Source organism: Hippocampus guttulatus, chromosome 18, assembly GCF_054856545.1.
Source record: "Hippocampus guttulatus isolate MCC_2025c chromosome 18, RoL_Hgut_1.0, whole genome shotgun sequence".
Lineage (NCBI taxonomy): Eukaryota > Metazoa > Chordata > Actinopteri > Syngnathiformes > Syngnathidae > Hippocampus > Hippocampus guttulatus.
Window position 1 is genome coordinate 6,484,508 of NC_141278.1, and position 14,622 is coordinate 6,499,129.

Below are 14,622 nucleotides of genomic sequence, written 5' to 3' on the forward strand. Positions count from 1 at the left end.
CAACAGCGGGATAGATAAGATGAAATCCCCCAGTGTGGTGATAGGCTGAATGGGAACAGCGTTAGTTAGATGGAGTTGAAAGGACCATTGAGTAAGTCTACAGGGACGTGATCATACTCTCCTGTTTGACAGAGGTGACAGCAGAGCTTTATGAAAGTAGCTCACAAAGGCCGATGCCAAAATTAATATTTGGCTTATCTTTTCGAGGAAAATATATATCCCCGTAATGCAGTGATAGATCACTTAGATCCGGGGAGGCTTTCATTCAACCTCTACTTATGAACGTCTCTTCATACGAAGTTTTCAAGTTACGAAACGTCTCAACTGGAAAATATTGCCTCTCGTTACGAAAGAAATTTCAAGATACGAAAGGTGAAAATACAGTATGGGCTTCTATTCGCAGCTCCGAGTTTCCTGAACACAACATTCTTGTAGCTGCTCTGCCATTGGCTATTACCGAGCATCTTCCTGGCATCCCATTGGCTGAGAGGCATTTCTACCGTATGTGTGTAGATAGATAGATTATGCACAACTCTCTTTTATTGTTTGTTACATATTTTGATACATTTTTATGCTTTAGAAAACATTTATGTCAGAATTTTGGGGGGCTTGGAACGGATTAGGGCATTTACATGGAAAACGCGTCTCTACTTACCAAATTTTCTACTTAAGAAATTTCTTCCAGAACCAATTACCTTCGTAAGTAGAGGTACCGCTTTATGACTTTCTAATATATTGCAGTCGTGAAGAGGTGCCCTGCATCATTTGCTTACTTTATACTGTATATTTAAAAAAATAATAATAATAAGTCTCCAACAGACGCAAACAAGAATAATTGCCATTCGACCCTACGAGAGAGATGCCGAATACTTGGTCTTGAAACAGGCAATGTGAAAGAGCAGCTAGGGAAAAAAAAGCGTTAAAGTCAATCTGCGTAATTAAATTTAAATCTATGCAATGCTCGTGGGTGGTCTAAACATCCAAATAAAAACTCAGTTCATACAGCTTTTTGTATGAGACCTCATTATATTCTGAAGCGCTTGTACCGGTAAATGATGTAGTGGTTGAGTGTAAATAGCGTAATGCTGTGAAAACCCCAGCCAGTGTGACACCGTCTTTAAGGGTAAGTGGTGCGTGAATTACTAATCTTTATTTCCCTTCCAGGGAATGATTTTTGCTCAGTCTGCTACTCAAGGCAATAACAATGACAGAAACGTTTCAAAGCAAGGACTTTGCCACGCATATCCACATTTCTACATCGGAGCAGATCAATGGAATCTTTGGGACATTTCTCCATTTGTTTCACGTTCCACCGCAACCGATCAAATTGGTTTTGCCTTTTTGTTTTCCCGGCCATAGGTGATCAAGGCCATCGAGGACGGCTTCCGGCTGCCCGCGCCGGTCAACTGCCCGACACATTTGCACCAGTTGATGCTCGACTGTTGGCAGAAGGAGAGAACAGAGAGACCCACCTTCAGTCAGATCCATTCGGCGCTGAGCAAGAGCATCCGCTCGCCCGACGGCATCGGCTCCTCCACGTTGGCACGAAGGTCACAGCCCCCGTCATCCGAATCTCTCCGCCATTTGCTTTCACCCCGGGGATACTCATAAAACCCCCTTTCCCGCTCTTCTTCTAGAACCCTGAGTTCCTCCATAACACTGTCAGAAAGACCGATACCCACCTTCCCGTCGTTTAACTCGGTAGGCGAGTGGCTGGATGCTGTAGACATGGGCCGATACAAGGACAACTTCACTGCCGCGGGCTACTGCTATTTGGAGTCGGTGGCGCGAATGACCGTACAGTGAGTAGCTCTGCAAAACTTTCTCACGGTGACCTTCGAGTTTTAACTTTGTCTTGCTCTCTGGAGTTATTGAAGTGGTCCGTCACTATACAGTGACACTCCTCTACAACGAAACCTACATGGGTGAAAATAGCCCCTAGTATGAAAAAATATTCATGCATTAACACCATTCCCACTCTCCTGCCCCCCATACAATGAAAAAAAATCCCTGTTGCGTTACACGAAATCTTTTTCTCTGCTCTTGCCTCGTGACGAGATTCACTACAACGAAGTCTAATCCAACAGTGACCTCTACTGCTTCGTTCGGAAACGGCAACAGCAACCACCACACTGGTTTACACATGGGCGGTAGTCCAGGAAGTATTTGTTATTGTTAGTTTCAGATGCAGCAACAACGTTGCATTGCTAAAATGGCTACAAAACGGACACTATTGGAATAAAATTAAAGGGTACACATACGTTTGTGTGTGTGTGTGTGTGTTTACATCTGAGATCAAATTTGCTACAGTGGAAAAAACCCCTGTTGTGAAAAATGTCTTGCTGCAAACATGATTTCGTTGTAGAGGAGTTTCACTGTATGTCACCTGCATCGAGGTTGGAAATCATTATTCCTCACGTCCTTCCTTTCCGTCCGTCCGTTTATTGTTTCCCAATTTGAGATATTGTGTGAAGAAATCTTGGACAAAAGTGAAACTGTATGTTTGCAGAGATGTCCTGAGTCTTGGCATCACCTCCCTGGAGCACCAGAAGTTGATCCTGGCTGCCATCCAGACCCTAAGAGCCCAGGTCATCCAAATGCACGGGCGCGGCGTGCAAGTGTAACAGCCGGCCGAAGGCGCTGCTTGCCCGCAGGCTGACACGTACATGCAGATGGCGGAGGACGAGGGTGTGGATGAGGCAAGCGAGACTGTCTTTCCCTTTCCGAGCGAAGAACAGAGAAAAGGACCTTGCGCTCCTCTATTTCTTCCTCTTTCCTGCATTCTTCCTCATGCCTTCCGAAATTCCTTCCGTTCTTTGTGCTGCGAAGGCCCTCAGAGATGAGCATCAGTCCCTCTGGTGGTTGGGGGTGGGGTGGCAGAAGAGTGATGTCATGTGACTTTTTTTTTTTTGCACTTTGACCTTCAAAAACTGTGTCAGCGAAATCGTCCCGTTTCGGAATCGGTGCGTGAAGACGATAGAGAGAAAGTCTCTTCCAAAATGATGACCTCTGAGCTGCGGGGGGGAGCTGTAGAGAAGGGACTCCAAAAGGTTACTGGACCACTCCCAGCCCCTTTACCACAATTATTTTATTTATTTTATTTTATTTATTTATTTTTGGTACCGTTTACTGGCCTCGCGTCAAAACGGGCAAAGACACTTCCCCGCCGTCTGATCCCACTTGGAATACGAAGGGACATCATCTAAGGATGTGAACTAACATCACGATGCCAGAAGTGATTTTCATATCAGATGGTGAGGGGATATGTCTGAATATTTTTTAAAATGGCAGGCTTGTAATCCACACACCCGGTGCTGTGGCTGCCAATAGTTATAAAGTCTGAGCTGTCCCATGCAAAAAAAAAAAAAAGGAGGCGGGGGGAGCTGACAAGTTAGAATTTTTTTTATTTGAATGAGGCCTGTAAAAACACTTGAAATGAATGAAGGGATGATGTACTACAAGAGTAAAGTGTGCTGAATCTTAAATCGAGATCAAGCCTGGGGATTGATAGAATGAACTTTCAGGAATATCGGCCTGATAATTCTTTATTTTTATTTTTTTGGACTGATGGACGAAAAAATAGCTGTCGGGCCATGTCTGGTGAACGAGTTGTGTGTTTGATCACCCTTAACTTAATGTCGCTGGTCTCTTTCACTCGTCCTGGTTTCTTTTCTGTCAAGCTGTCTTCAACGTGCAAATGAACTATTTCATTTTCCCCTTTCGCCCGGATGCCATCTTGTAATCTTCCCCCTCCCAACGTTCTCGCTCGCTACCGCGTACTCTCTGTCAAACTCAGGTCAACTCTGGAAGATGACCCAAATCTCATATTTATTTGTGGAGCGGGAACCTCGAGAGATCACTATAAAAGCAGAGGTTGGTTTGGGGTTTGGTATTTAATATAAATGAAAACGTGAGTTTGCTAATTCTGCGACGCTCATGTTGAACAGGTTTCGTACGGGACTGCCAATGTCTGCTGTCTGCACACAGTATCTGTGTATTCATGAACAGTTAGTCTGTTATCATCAGATGTGTTGGGTGTGTATATTCAGTATTAGAACGTCATCACGATATTCTTTTTGTTTCTCATCCTTTTGTATTTTCCACACTAAAAGGCGCAGTGGATTATGAGGCGCACCTTCAATGAATGGCCTATTTTGTCTTTTTTTTCATACATTGGGTGCACCGCATTATAAGACGCAATCTGCAATGCATCCACTAGATGGAGCTAGACTCAAGGAAACGTCAACAGAACGATCAGATGTCAGTAAAACTTTAAATAAATCTGCGACCCAGTTCACTTAACCAACAGCAGGTTTATAACATTGACTCGTTAACGTTGAACTCTCTTGCCGCTGCTCTATTTCCGTGTTCAACTGCGTAACCGATCGCCGTAAGTTTGAACTCTGTGTTCTCAGCACGTCTCGAGCAAAGAGCCATTTTGGGGTCAAAATATTACCGTAATGACCATACACAAGGCGCATCGGATTTTAAGGCGCACTGTGAGCTTTTAAGTGGAAGGCTTTTAGGTGCGCCTTTTAGTTTTTTTTCCCCATTACTGTTGAGTGTTGGTGTGCAGTGATCTGCCCCCGTCGTCTTGACAAAGTCATTACAGCAGATTGGTAAGAGAGCATTTAGCGAGGCGTTAGTTGATGACCATTTTTTGATCGGACGTCATGTAACCAGTTTGTATTTGCGACGGAATACAGTTCGCGTGGTTCTGCTTCTTCACGTCCGTCGTCTCTCTCTTAGTAATTGTGGAAAACAAAAGCAACTCAGGCGGGGCAGCTGGCAAATGATCGACTTTTCGTTTCGTCGGTCGATTGCAAGGCCTCACCATTGTTCGACGGTTCGCGGTGAAATAGGAAGAAAGGCAGTTTGCGGTTGCTATCGCACACGCACATACACACACACACACACACACTTGGAGAAATCAAATGCACCCTTGTGCATTCGCGCACAGAAAAATAACGATAGGAACGTGTTGTCACAATGAATGAAATGTCAAGCGTTTGTGACCCTCTCTTTGCCCGTCTCGTACCACGATATGTTTAATACTGTAAATATGTACTTGAAAATGCTAAATCTATTTTTATAATTTGTTTGAAGAACAATGTGTTGAATATAATATCTGCTCACTGTGTATGGGGTGATTTGTTTGAATTTAGGGCCGTGGCCAACAACCTCTGGTGTTTGGAGTATTTAAAACAAAAAAAGTTTTTTGGGGTTTGGGGGGCGGTAGTTTTTGATGATTTTTACCCATTGGAAGAAATTCTAATGGCTGTTCCAGTTATGAACTGTGTTATTAAAAAATCTCCCAATGTAAGTAAATGCATCTTTCATTTGGAAACGTCGATCCGCGGCAGTTCTCCACTGCTGCGTGAACATTTTGAAGTGTTGGAGAGAACATAGGAGAACATAAGACCTCAAACGCACAATGCATCAGATGACCTTTAAATTAAGGGAAGGGGAAAAAGGGCCGGTTCAAACTGTTTGACCAGTTTAGAGTCCGTAAATCGAGGACTGCCGTCTTGACCGAACAATAAGTTGGTCACATGTCACTGCAACATACTGATGTTAGCTTAGCTAACCGCGGGCTATCGTTTGTCGGAGGCTACATGTATTATGGAGCAGGGTTTGGATTCACCAAGTGTGAGTTTACCCTCAATTGTTTTTGTCATTTCAGAGCCGACATTTTGCCATTCGAACCATCATTAAAGATTGAAGGGGCAACTCTCTGAGGGGGTGGGTTCCGTTGTCAAATAGATCAAATGGAAAACGGAATTTTAGCAGATTTAGTCGAAACAAATTACACTTTTAGTTTGTCTTTCACTTCAGCGAAAGGGGGCATGATTTATTTTTTGGCATTTATCCTCAAATACGGTAGCTACTATATGTAATTCATCTACATCGGCGACATTCAGGCAGCTAGCATTAAAAAAAAAAAACACTGATACAAGTCAGAAATGTACAAGCAATGTACAGTCTTGTATGAAAGATGGAAAACAAAACTTTTCTTGGACTTTGACGAACCCGACTGATTTATTTGTCTTTGAGCACTCTATTTATTCCCTTTCCTCCCACTCCCCGTCCAATTAAAAGTCTGCTCTTCATTTTACTTAACAAGCCAACGGCCTTCCGAAGCAACTCATTCTTCTCTCATTAAGTCTACCTGAGCTGCTTGCGCTTGGATCTGTTACAAGGTTAATGCCTTTAATCCATTCCCTCTCAAATTCAACTTTCGCTTACTTGGCCAAGGCTACTTTTTGCAAGTTTGTGGTCTTCTCTCACACTCTGGCCGCATTCACATGTGAACTTAGTAAGTCGCTCGCTCGGGGAACGGGGTTATATTACTTACTACTTGATTATGCAACACCCACACTTCGACCAGCGCCAGGCGTATGGGAAATTATTGCGAAATGCAAATCAAGCGTCGTGGTGGACTGCTGTGGGCTATTGTGTGGGCGTGCGGACGTGAGAGCGCCGCTGCATGCTTTCAAGCCCGTTCACATGGGTCAGTGTGTGTGCGTGTGCGCTTAACATTATGGGCCTGTGCGCCTTGTGTGTGTGTGTGTGTGTGTGTGTGTGTGTGTGTGTGTGTTCTGACCGGGGATTTGAAAAAGAGATTGTTCCTTCTATTTTTATTTATTTATTTAGTTTGTTTTTTATCGAACAGAGTGTCAGCGGCAGCAATCCATACTTTTTATATCGCCGTCTTACTGGCATGGCGGATTGGAGTGAGTTTCATCTCCGAGCTAACGCCGGGCGCCGCTTTCGGCAACTCCCCCGCAATCAAAACTTTCCTCGCCATCACTCGATGCTTTGCGAACCATGACGAAGTAGCATTGAAACTTTTCCGGGCAGCAAAAAAAAAAAACCACGATTGGGTTACTTTACATCTGAGGCTTATCATATATTTGTCGACTATATTAGCGATTCAATGTGATTAAGAGAAACTGAAATAAACAGGGTGGAGCTTTAAAGCGAGGGGGTCAAACTAATTTTCCTGCGATTGATCTTTCTGCTTGGAAATGTATTCTCAAATCGAAATGTCAATATTTTTGATTCTTTAGTCGGATGAGGTAATTTCTAGCATGAACAGGAACAGGAGCCTGAATAGGGTTGACAAAACGTGTTGTTATTTTTTTCCCCTGGCTGTCAGTTGAGCCACAGGTGAGTTTATTTCAGCGATAAAGCGCACCAATATTTGACCCTGAAGACTCTATCCTTTGCATCTAGATGTTTCGAATTGACATTTGACATGTGCAACTTGCCCGACGACAGCCGGGATAGGCTCCAGCATGCCCGCCACCCTGGTGAGGATGAGCGGATTTGAAAACGGACCGATGTGCACATCTGCCCCCTTGCACATCCTCTCATGACTTGTTGCTGGAGTCTCAAGCGCTCTGCAATTGATGGCACGATTTTTCTAATCGTATCCGACATTTTGATTCGTACAATAAGTCCTGAAATAGATTGTTATAATTGAAAAACGGATGAATATGAGCGAAGGAAATGTCAGGGAAGGATTTAAAGAGGCCCGAGAGTGATTCCCCAGCTGTGTTTTGAGAGCCCCCATTCCTCTCTCATCCCCCGGTGCCATCCTTTTTCTCCCTCGGTTCTGTGCGAAGATTAAAGCCAGCACAATAAAAAAGGGTTGAACCGTCCACCTCTAAACCACTTTGAAGGGGAAACTTCCCTCGGTAGAGTTGTTCCTGTCCTTTCTTTGCCGAAGCGTGCCACGGCTCAAATCGGCTTTTGGAAATTAATCCCCGCATTATGGTGGAAGTGAGTAAACAAACCGGGGTGGGGGTGGGGGGGGGACAGAAGAAGCAAATGGAAGGTGAGAAATTGTGACACTCTTCGAGGTGTAAAAGCTTCAGATGAAGGTTATGCATTCTTGTGTGAACGTGCTCTGGGAAAAAGAGAGAAGGGAACAAAGTGGCGAGGGGGCTGACGAAGGAAAGGAAGCAGCCAAAGGCAAACCAAACCCCTCAGGGAGGAAGAGCGTCGGAGCTTTTTAACAGCTTGATCTTAAAGCACCTCGCTCTGTCATGGCCCCGGTCCAGCTTATGGCTGGCTTTGTCTCTCCCTGGCTTCACTCAGCCACTTTGCCCGAGTGGCAAAAAAGTCATTGTCTGCAAATCCTCCTCCTGAAGCCTTCGGTGCTTCCCACCGCATCCCCTCCGCTGAGATGTACTTATGTGAGGCGGCGTGGGTTCAGTCTGACAAAATCTGAACTTCCCACTGAGCCAAGATTAAACTCTAAGTGACCGCACTGACAACTTCTCTCCGTGTCGTCGGCTTCTATCTTGCTTTTTGGACAGTTTAAACACCCATCTGTCTGGAACGCCTCACGAAACTCTCCTTGAGAACACTTTGCGGCCCTATCTAATAGCTTGTGTGTTACCTCTCAGCGTCACGCCATTTACTACACAGGCTATTTATCACTGTCCTCCATGATGGCTTTTCTGCACCATCCATCATAGATATTTCCCCCTTTAGTTAGCTCCGTTATTCAAGACCGCATGTCATCTCAAAGCAGGGGACGCAAGTGCCATTCTGCTTTTTGTTTCCCTTGTTGCACAAAGTTGCTCCCAAAGCAGCGTTGAACTGGCAATCCAACGACCCGTCAAGCAGAAACAGACAGCAGAGGAAGTTTTGGCAGTGCCACAATGCCACTCGGTGGCCGTTAAAATCACTACAACACTCCATCGACGGGAATCTCGTTGACGTTAACTTCATCCATTAAAATTGAATCATAGCACCTCGAACAACACTGGGGGAAAAAAGAAAAAAAAACGTTGAATCTACTCAATTTTATGATGTCAAGTTGTCGCATTAAATAAGTAGGCTATACATCCACTTAAGAAAAAAAAAATCTCTCTGGACCAGATAAATTTATTTTATGCAGCAACACTTGCCAAAATCAAATTGCGTATATTCAACACACCATTTTCAGCGTACTGCAAACGTACATTTATTTTTTCGTGTGCTGGTACCTTCAACAGTACGATTTACTGCATAGCCCAGGGGTGTCAAACTCATTTTTGTCGCGAGCCACTTTGAGGTTATGACTCCCATCGGAGGGCTGTTGCGACAGTGACACTAAATAAATGTTTGGATATTATTACTTGTACACAACAAATTGATGGATTACCAGTTTTGAAATCAGTCAAATCAACTGTAATCATTTGTTCAATTATTGTTTCAGCGAGTGTTAACATTTAACACAATTAGTGCAAAATCTTAACATTCTTTATTGCACATGACAATTCGACATTTCGGTGCAGATTTTAGCAAGGATCATGGAAATTGACACACGTGATTTGCTTTTGCGGGCCACATAAAATGATGTGGCGGGCTGGATTTGGCCCCCGGGCCTTGAGTTTGACACCTGTGGCATAGCCCATTCAACTCAATATCTATACTGCTAATCAGAAACAGGTGATGTACTCCAGATGTACTTGGAGTATGTTTATTAATTGTGTATTTCTACCGTAGTCAATCTGTTCATCCTATCCTTATACAGTACAATATGGCAAATCTAAGAAAATAAACAAAAATGCCACATATCATTTACTGCAACACATCACTTAATTTCCACCCATTTAGGGATAGCACAATATTGAAGAAATGTGATATTATGCAAAGCCTTCATTGGAATGTGATCGCACGTGACACAGATGCACGTACCGTATCTCTATTTGGGATTTACGGAAGTTGTCACCAGCAGCATTTCTCATACTGACCACAAGATGGCAATAGCGTGGCGCCTGAAAACGGTGTCATGTTCTGTCATGATCCATTTCCATCCTGAATTCCAAAACCGCTCATTACACACGCAGGGGAAAAAATGATTGTTACCCCTTTGTTCAAGAAAGTACAATAATAGTAAAATAAAAAGAAAAGTCTTTTTGTTTTTAAATATCGAAAATTAACCAATGAAAATCTGATATTGTTTTTGAATAATGACTATTATGATTATAATTATTATTATTATCATCATCATTATTATCATTATTATTATTACTATAATCTCATGAAACAATCCTGGACAACGATGACTGTACCCACAAAAACATTGTTGTGGGTCCCACAACAATGTTTTTGTCGGTTTGTTCCAAGTCATGGACAACGCTGTCCATCAGGTGGCAGTAGTGTACAATAACCTGAATCTGCAAGAAGCTCGATCAAGGAAAGTGTGCTGCCGATTTAATTGAATATCCGCCAATATGAACTGCATATGCTGCTTCTCTCTGTTCTTATCTATATACAGGTATATATGTATATTTTTTTTTACAATAAACGAATTAATACTGCATTCATAGAGAGAATAAAATAAAATCTACAGTCGGTACTCAATGAGCATTTTAAATTGCCAGTAGGGAGCAGCAAATATACATACCGGTAGTAAGAGAAACCTGTTGGCCTAATCGCTTTCGTTAACCTACATTATATAACCTATATTCAGCTATTTGTTCAATTAAATTTTATAAAATACCGTCATCAGTCTTTTTTTTTTTACATACCTCTTGAGAACAGAGCTTCTCTTGTCTGCGTTGCTTCTTGTGCATGCATGTGGATGTTAATTTTTTTAATTCAATCTGTCCATTGCTTTCAGAATCAATAGTACTGGGTGACGTAGAGAACTATTATTTAGTTGGGCTGCGGTATGCCGTAAAACTAGCCTTCTTCCAAACTGAAAGTCGACATTAATACCTATGACTGTAACTCCAAATACAGTACACCCTCTGACCCAAACAATGACTAAGTTAGCACTTCCGATGTTTTTTTAGACATGTCATGGCATTGTCAAATGTTGAAACTGCTGAGTCATTTTGACTGACAAAGTTACGAGCTCCACCTTGCCAAACCAGCGCAATTATGTTCCGGTTGTTTGCCAACTGGCCGTGTCATTAAGGTCATTAAGAAGAAGAGGAACAGTTATCTAAACATTTGGCTTAGAAAAAGACGGTACAAGCATTTAAAAGAACAGAACTGTTTGACTGAAGGGAGAACAAAAAGGCCGGCAGTCGGATGACCTGGAGCGCCTTACAGTACTTAAGGACAGAGACAAAAGCCCGGCACGCTATATGTCATTCAGTTTGATGCGGTTCAGTGCCGCGACACTGTTGAGGGATTTCTGCTCCTCCTCAGTGAAGCTACCAAGTGACAAAAACATTGTGCAGGACAGGAGGCTCCCATTCACACCCTGATTTAAAAAAAAAAAAAAATTTGGATGATGCAGAGTGCATTTTCGTCAGTTTCCATCTTTCTTAAATGCTGCGATGGCTGGCGCCTGAGGTTGAGTGCGCCCTGTCACTTGTGTATTTTCATTAGTATGTCTTGCACTTTTTCTTCTTTCTGAACGTTTAGGTCCCCCAATCCGTCAATTTTTGATTGTGCTTCTGTCAGGGATGTCTCGGATTGGTCACAAACTCAATTCGGTTTATATATATATATATATATATATATATATATATATATATATATATAATGTGTGTGTGTGTGTGTGTGTTGGCTCAGTGCATATCCAGGGTTATTGACCGTCAACATGTAGAACTGTGAGACCAGCAAAAACTGAGATCCAGACACATAATCTGTCTAATCCAAAAAGCTGTGAAAACGACTGGGGAGAAAAGGGGGGGTGGGGGGGGGGGGGGGGTAAACATCAGACAGAGTAGGTAAGAGGGCTAATTTCAAACTAATTTGGCTAAAGTGATTAAGTGAGACTGTCTTGATGACAAAGTCAGGTGTAAAAAGGTCTCTGAGCCCATTCCCAACCATCCACGTCTTCATTTTGGTGAACTCGTTCCTGTTCCAGCTGAGCCTTCCAGTCTATTTCGCGGATATAAATCGTTTTTATATCCGTTTTTATATATAAAACGCAAGGGAAAAAAAAGTTTGTCCATATGTTTAGCCAATTATAGACGACATTTTGGTGATTATAAACAACAGTATGGCAAATGGTGATTGAACTGGCAGCCAATCATGAGTCGATGTCTTAATCTCAGGAGTGCTTTCGGATGAAAGTGGACCAGGCCAAACCAGAAGGCAGATGGACTGTTACGAAAACCGATTTTTGGGGCCTCAGATGGCCTGAGCCATTGGCTAGTTGGCCGGGCCCCGACGGTGCCCGCATCGCTTTGGCGTGCTGTGCATGTGGGGCCCCCTTAATTGGCCCGGGGGTGGACCAGGTAGTTTACTGGTCTGTGGAGACCCAGCGATGAGATTAGCCATGTCAGATTACAGTTAGAACGCAGTCAGACAGTGTCATCCCAGACTCGCCCACTGCGAGAGAGGGATGGAGGGGGAGGGGGGGGGGGGGGTGATGGTGGTTTAAGAGGCCGGCAGGGTCTGAACTGTTGATTGTTGTGAGACTTGAAACGTTGTGACTTGCACTGAAAGCTCAATTAACCCTTTCATGCCTAAATAACGATTTTTTTCCCTCGTGTTTTTATTTGTCTTTAGGCATGAGAAAAAAAAATAACGGCAGTGGATGGCAACACGCATCAGGGTCGGTTGTCGTGTCTGATACACAACGGTGACATTATAAGAGAAAACAACAATCGAAAAGCTGTCCGCTCGAGTAACCGCTGTCCCCGAAAGGGTTCGAATGATTTCCGTTTTCAAGTAAACGCATTTCAAGGCACAGACTCACACACACACACACACACACACACACACAGAGTGAACGTCGCACCCTGCATACGCCACCTCTCGACAGATGGAGCTGCTTCTGAACCAGATAATCCGTTATTGTTCGGCATATTTTTTGATTATCGTCACGGTTGTCATTTCCAAACCGTACGCAAATCGCGACGCCCCCCCCCCCCACCCCCAACCCCCGACCCCGAGCTTGATCCTGGTTTTACTGCTGCTCCCCAAGCTAATATCTTTTGGCTCACGGCCTGAAGTCAACTAAAATGAGAGTTGCGCGTAAGCTTCTCATTTGGAGACATTGACAACCCAAAGATTTGTTTTTGTTGAGGAGGATTTGCGGGGCGATTTGAAATGGGGTTCCAATCGTTGCTTTCCTGGTTGTTTTTAATCCATGGGGCCGCTTAAGATGTTGATATTTCTTCTTACTCGCGCCGACACTCTTCTTTCCGGTGATTTTTATTTTTTTTTCCCCAACTGGAAACCGATACAAAGATACCGTTTTGTGAACCGCCGCATCCGCTCTTCTTGCCTTGTAAATAAATCGATCAAAGCTGTTCTGCTAGTTGCGGCCCGTTGTCCAAAATATCGATCCGGGGTGACTGTTTTTTGTTGTTTTTTTTTCCCCCGCGGTCCGCATGACGCCCCCGGGGACAATAAAAGACGAGTGAGATTAAGACAATTAGGGGGGTTGATTGTTATCCAAAAGACTAGAAGGAGAAGATTAAATGAGGGGATTTAGGTCAAAGTGGGGCATGCCCGCCCGCAAGAAGGAGGGGCAAAGCAAAGGACCGGGGCCAAAGAAAAGGTGGGAGGAAAAGGAGGAAGGATTGAGGTCAGAGAAACCGATCGCTCTAGCATGCGAGGTTACTCCGACTGAGGGAAGAGAGTGATCCTTGGAAAGACTTCATTGGATTGACCCCGAAGAGTAAGACAGGTTGAACTTCACCCGATTTCCACACTCGGCACGCCTTGTCTGGGGATTGTCTCGATCTGTCCGCACCTGTGACTCAGCATTGACTGGTCTTGTTTTTCTCTTTTTTTTTTTCCTCGCCTTTTCCTACCTCTGTATCGCTGTCATTCCCCCCCCCCCCCCCCCCCCCGCCTCCCCCCTTCCCTCCCTCTTTTGAGAACAAGGCCTAATTAGCAGACATTTTTATTGATCCACTGGATTTGGTACTGAAAATCCCCTTCGCTGTCTGCCAGACAGATCCGAGATAAAGTCTTTCTCTATCTGGTGGTCTGGGAGATTGGGGGTGAGGGTGTGTGTGTGGGGGGGGGGGGGGGTGATGCTAGGCCCACCTGTTGACCACAAGCCAGAAGCGTGCTACACCCTTACATCACCCTTTTCTTATCCGCCGCCACCCCAGAGCCCAACCTCCAAATCCTTAAATCCTCTGTCACCCCTCAATAAGTTTTCCTGAGCCCGACCTGACAGAATTTTAATACCTCCGTTGAGAACAAATGCTGTAAGTGCAAACGGCATCGTTTTGAAGCAAGGCTTTTTGTTTGGTGGTTAGTGGGATTATTTTTTTTTGGGGTGGGGGTGAAAATCGGAATAAAAATGGAGATGGAAGATTATTCGTGAGGTCAATGAGCACTGGTTTTGTGTCTGCCCTCATCATTTTTGTTCGACTTAAAGTTGCTGAATGTGGTACCATATCGCCTCACCCTCGAAAATTATAAATCAGCGAGGCTAATTGTTTTTTGTTTTTTGAAAGCAACAACATTCAATTTAATTCAATACGATTGACACATTCCACTCAGGCAAAATTAGTGTCGATAAAAGCAGTTGCCGCTACCGGGCATTGACCGGCAACCAATCAGAGCTGTGATATGTATTCCAATTCCAATCATAAAATCCATATCAAATGATGTAACATACAATGAAGGAAAGTTTTTGAAATGTTTTTTTTTTTTTATACAGCTGAGCATGAGAGAGACAAATGATGAGGGTGTCGC

General features: G+C 43.8%; 1 protein-coding gene across 2 annotated transcripts in view; it reads left to right on the plus strand.

Annotated features, from left to right (window-relative positions):
• The window catches only part of epha10 (EPH receptor A10), a 111,564-nt gene extending 106,219 nt beyond the window's left edge, over positions 1-5,345 (plus strand). The window contains exons 17-19 of one of the 2 annotated variants that reach the window (XM_086136032.1): positions 1,360-1,550; positions 1,638-1,802; positions 2,510-5,345. In XM_086136032.1, the coding sequence (XP_085992158.1) occupies positions 1,360-1,550; positions 1,638-1,802; positions 2,510-2,624 (471 nt within the window). In that variant the 3' untranslated portion in view covers positions 2,625-5,345. The remainder of the gene's footprint in view (positions 1-1,359; positions 1,551-1,637; positions 1,803-2,509) is intronic. The other variant, XM_086136031.1, reaches the window with a different exon arrangement.
• The last annotated feature ends 9,277 nt before the right edge of the window (positions 5,346-14,622 follow it).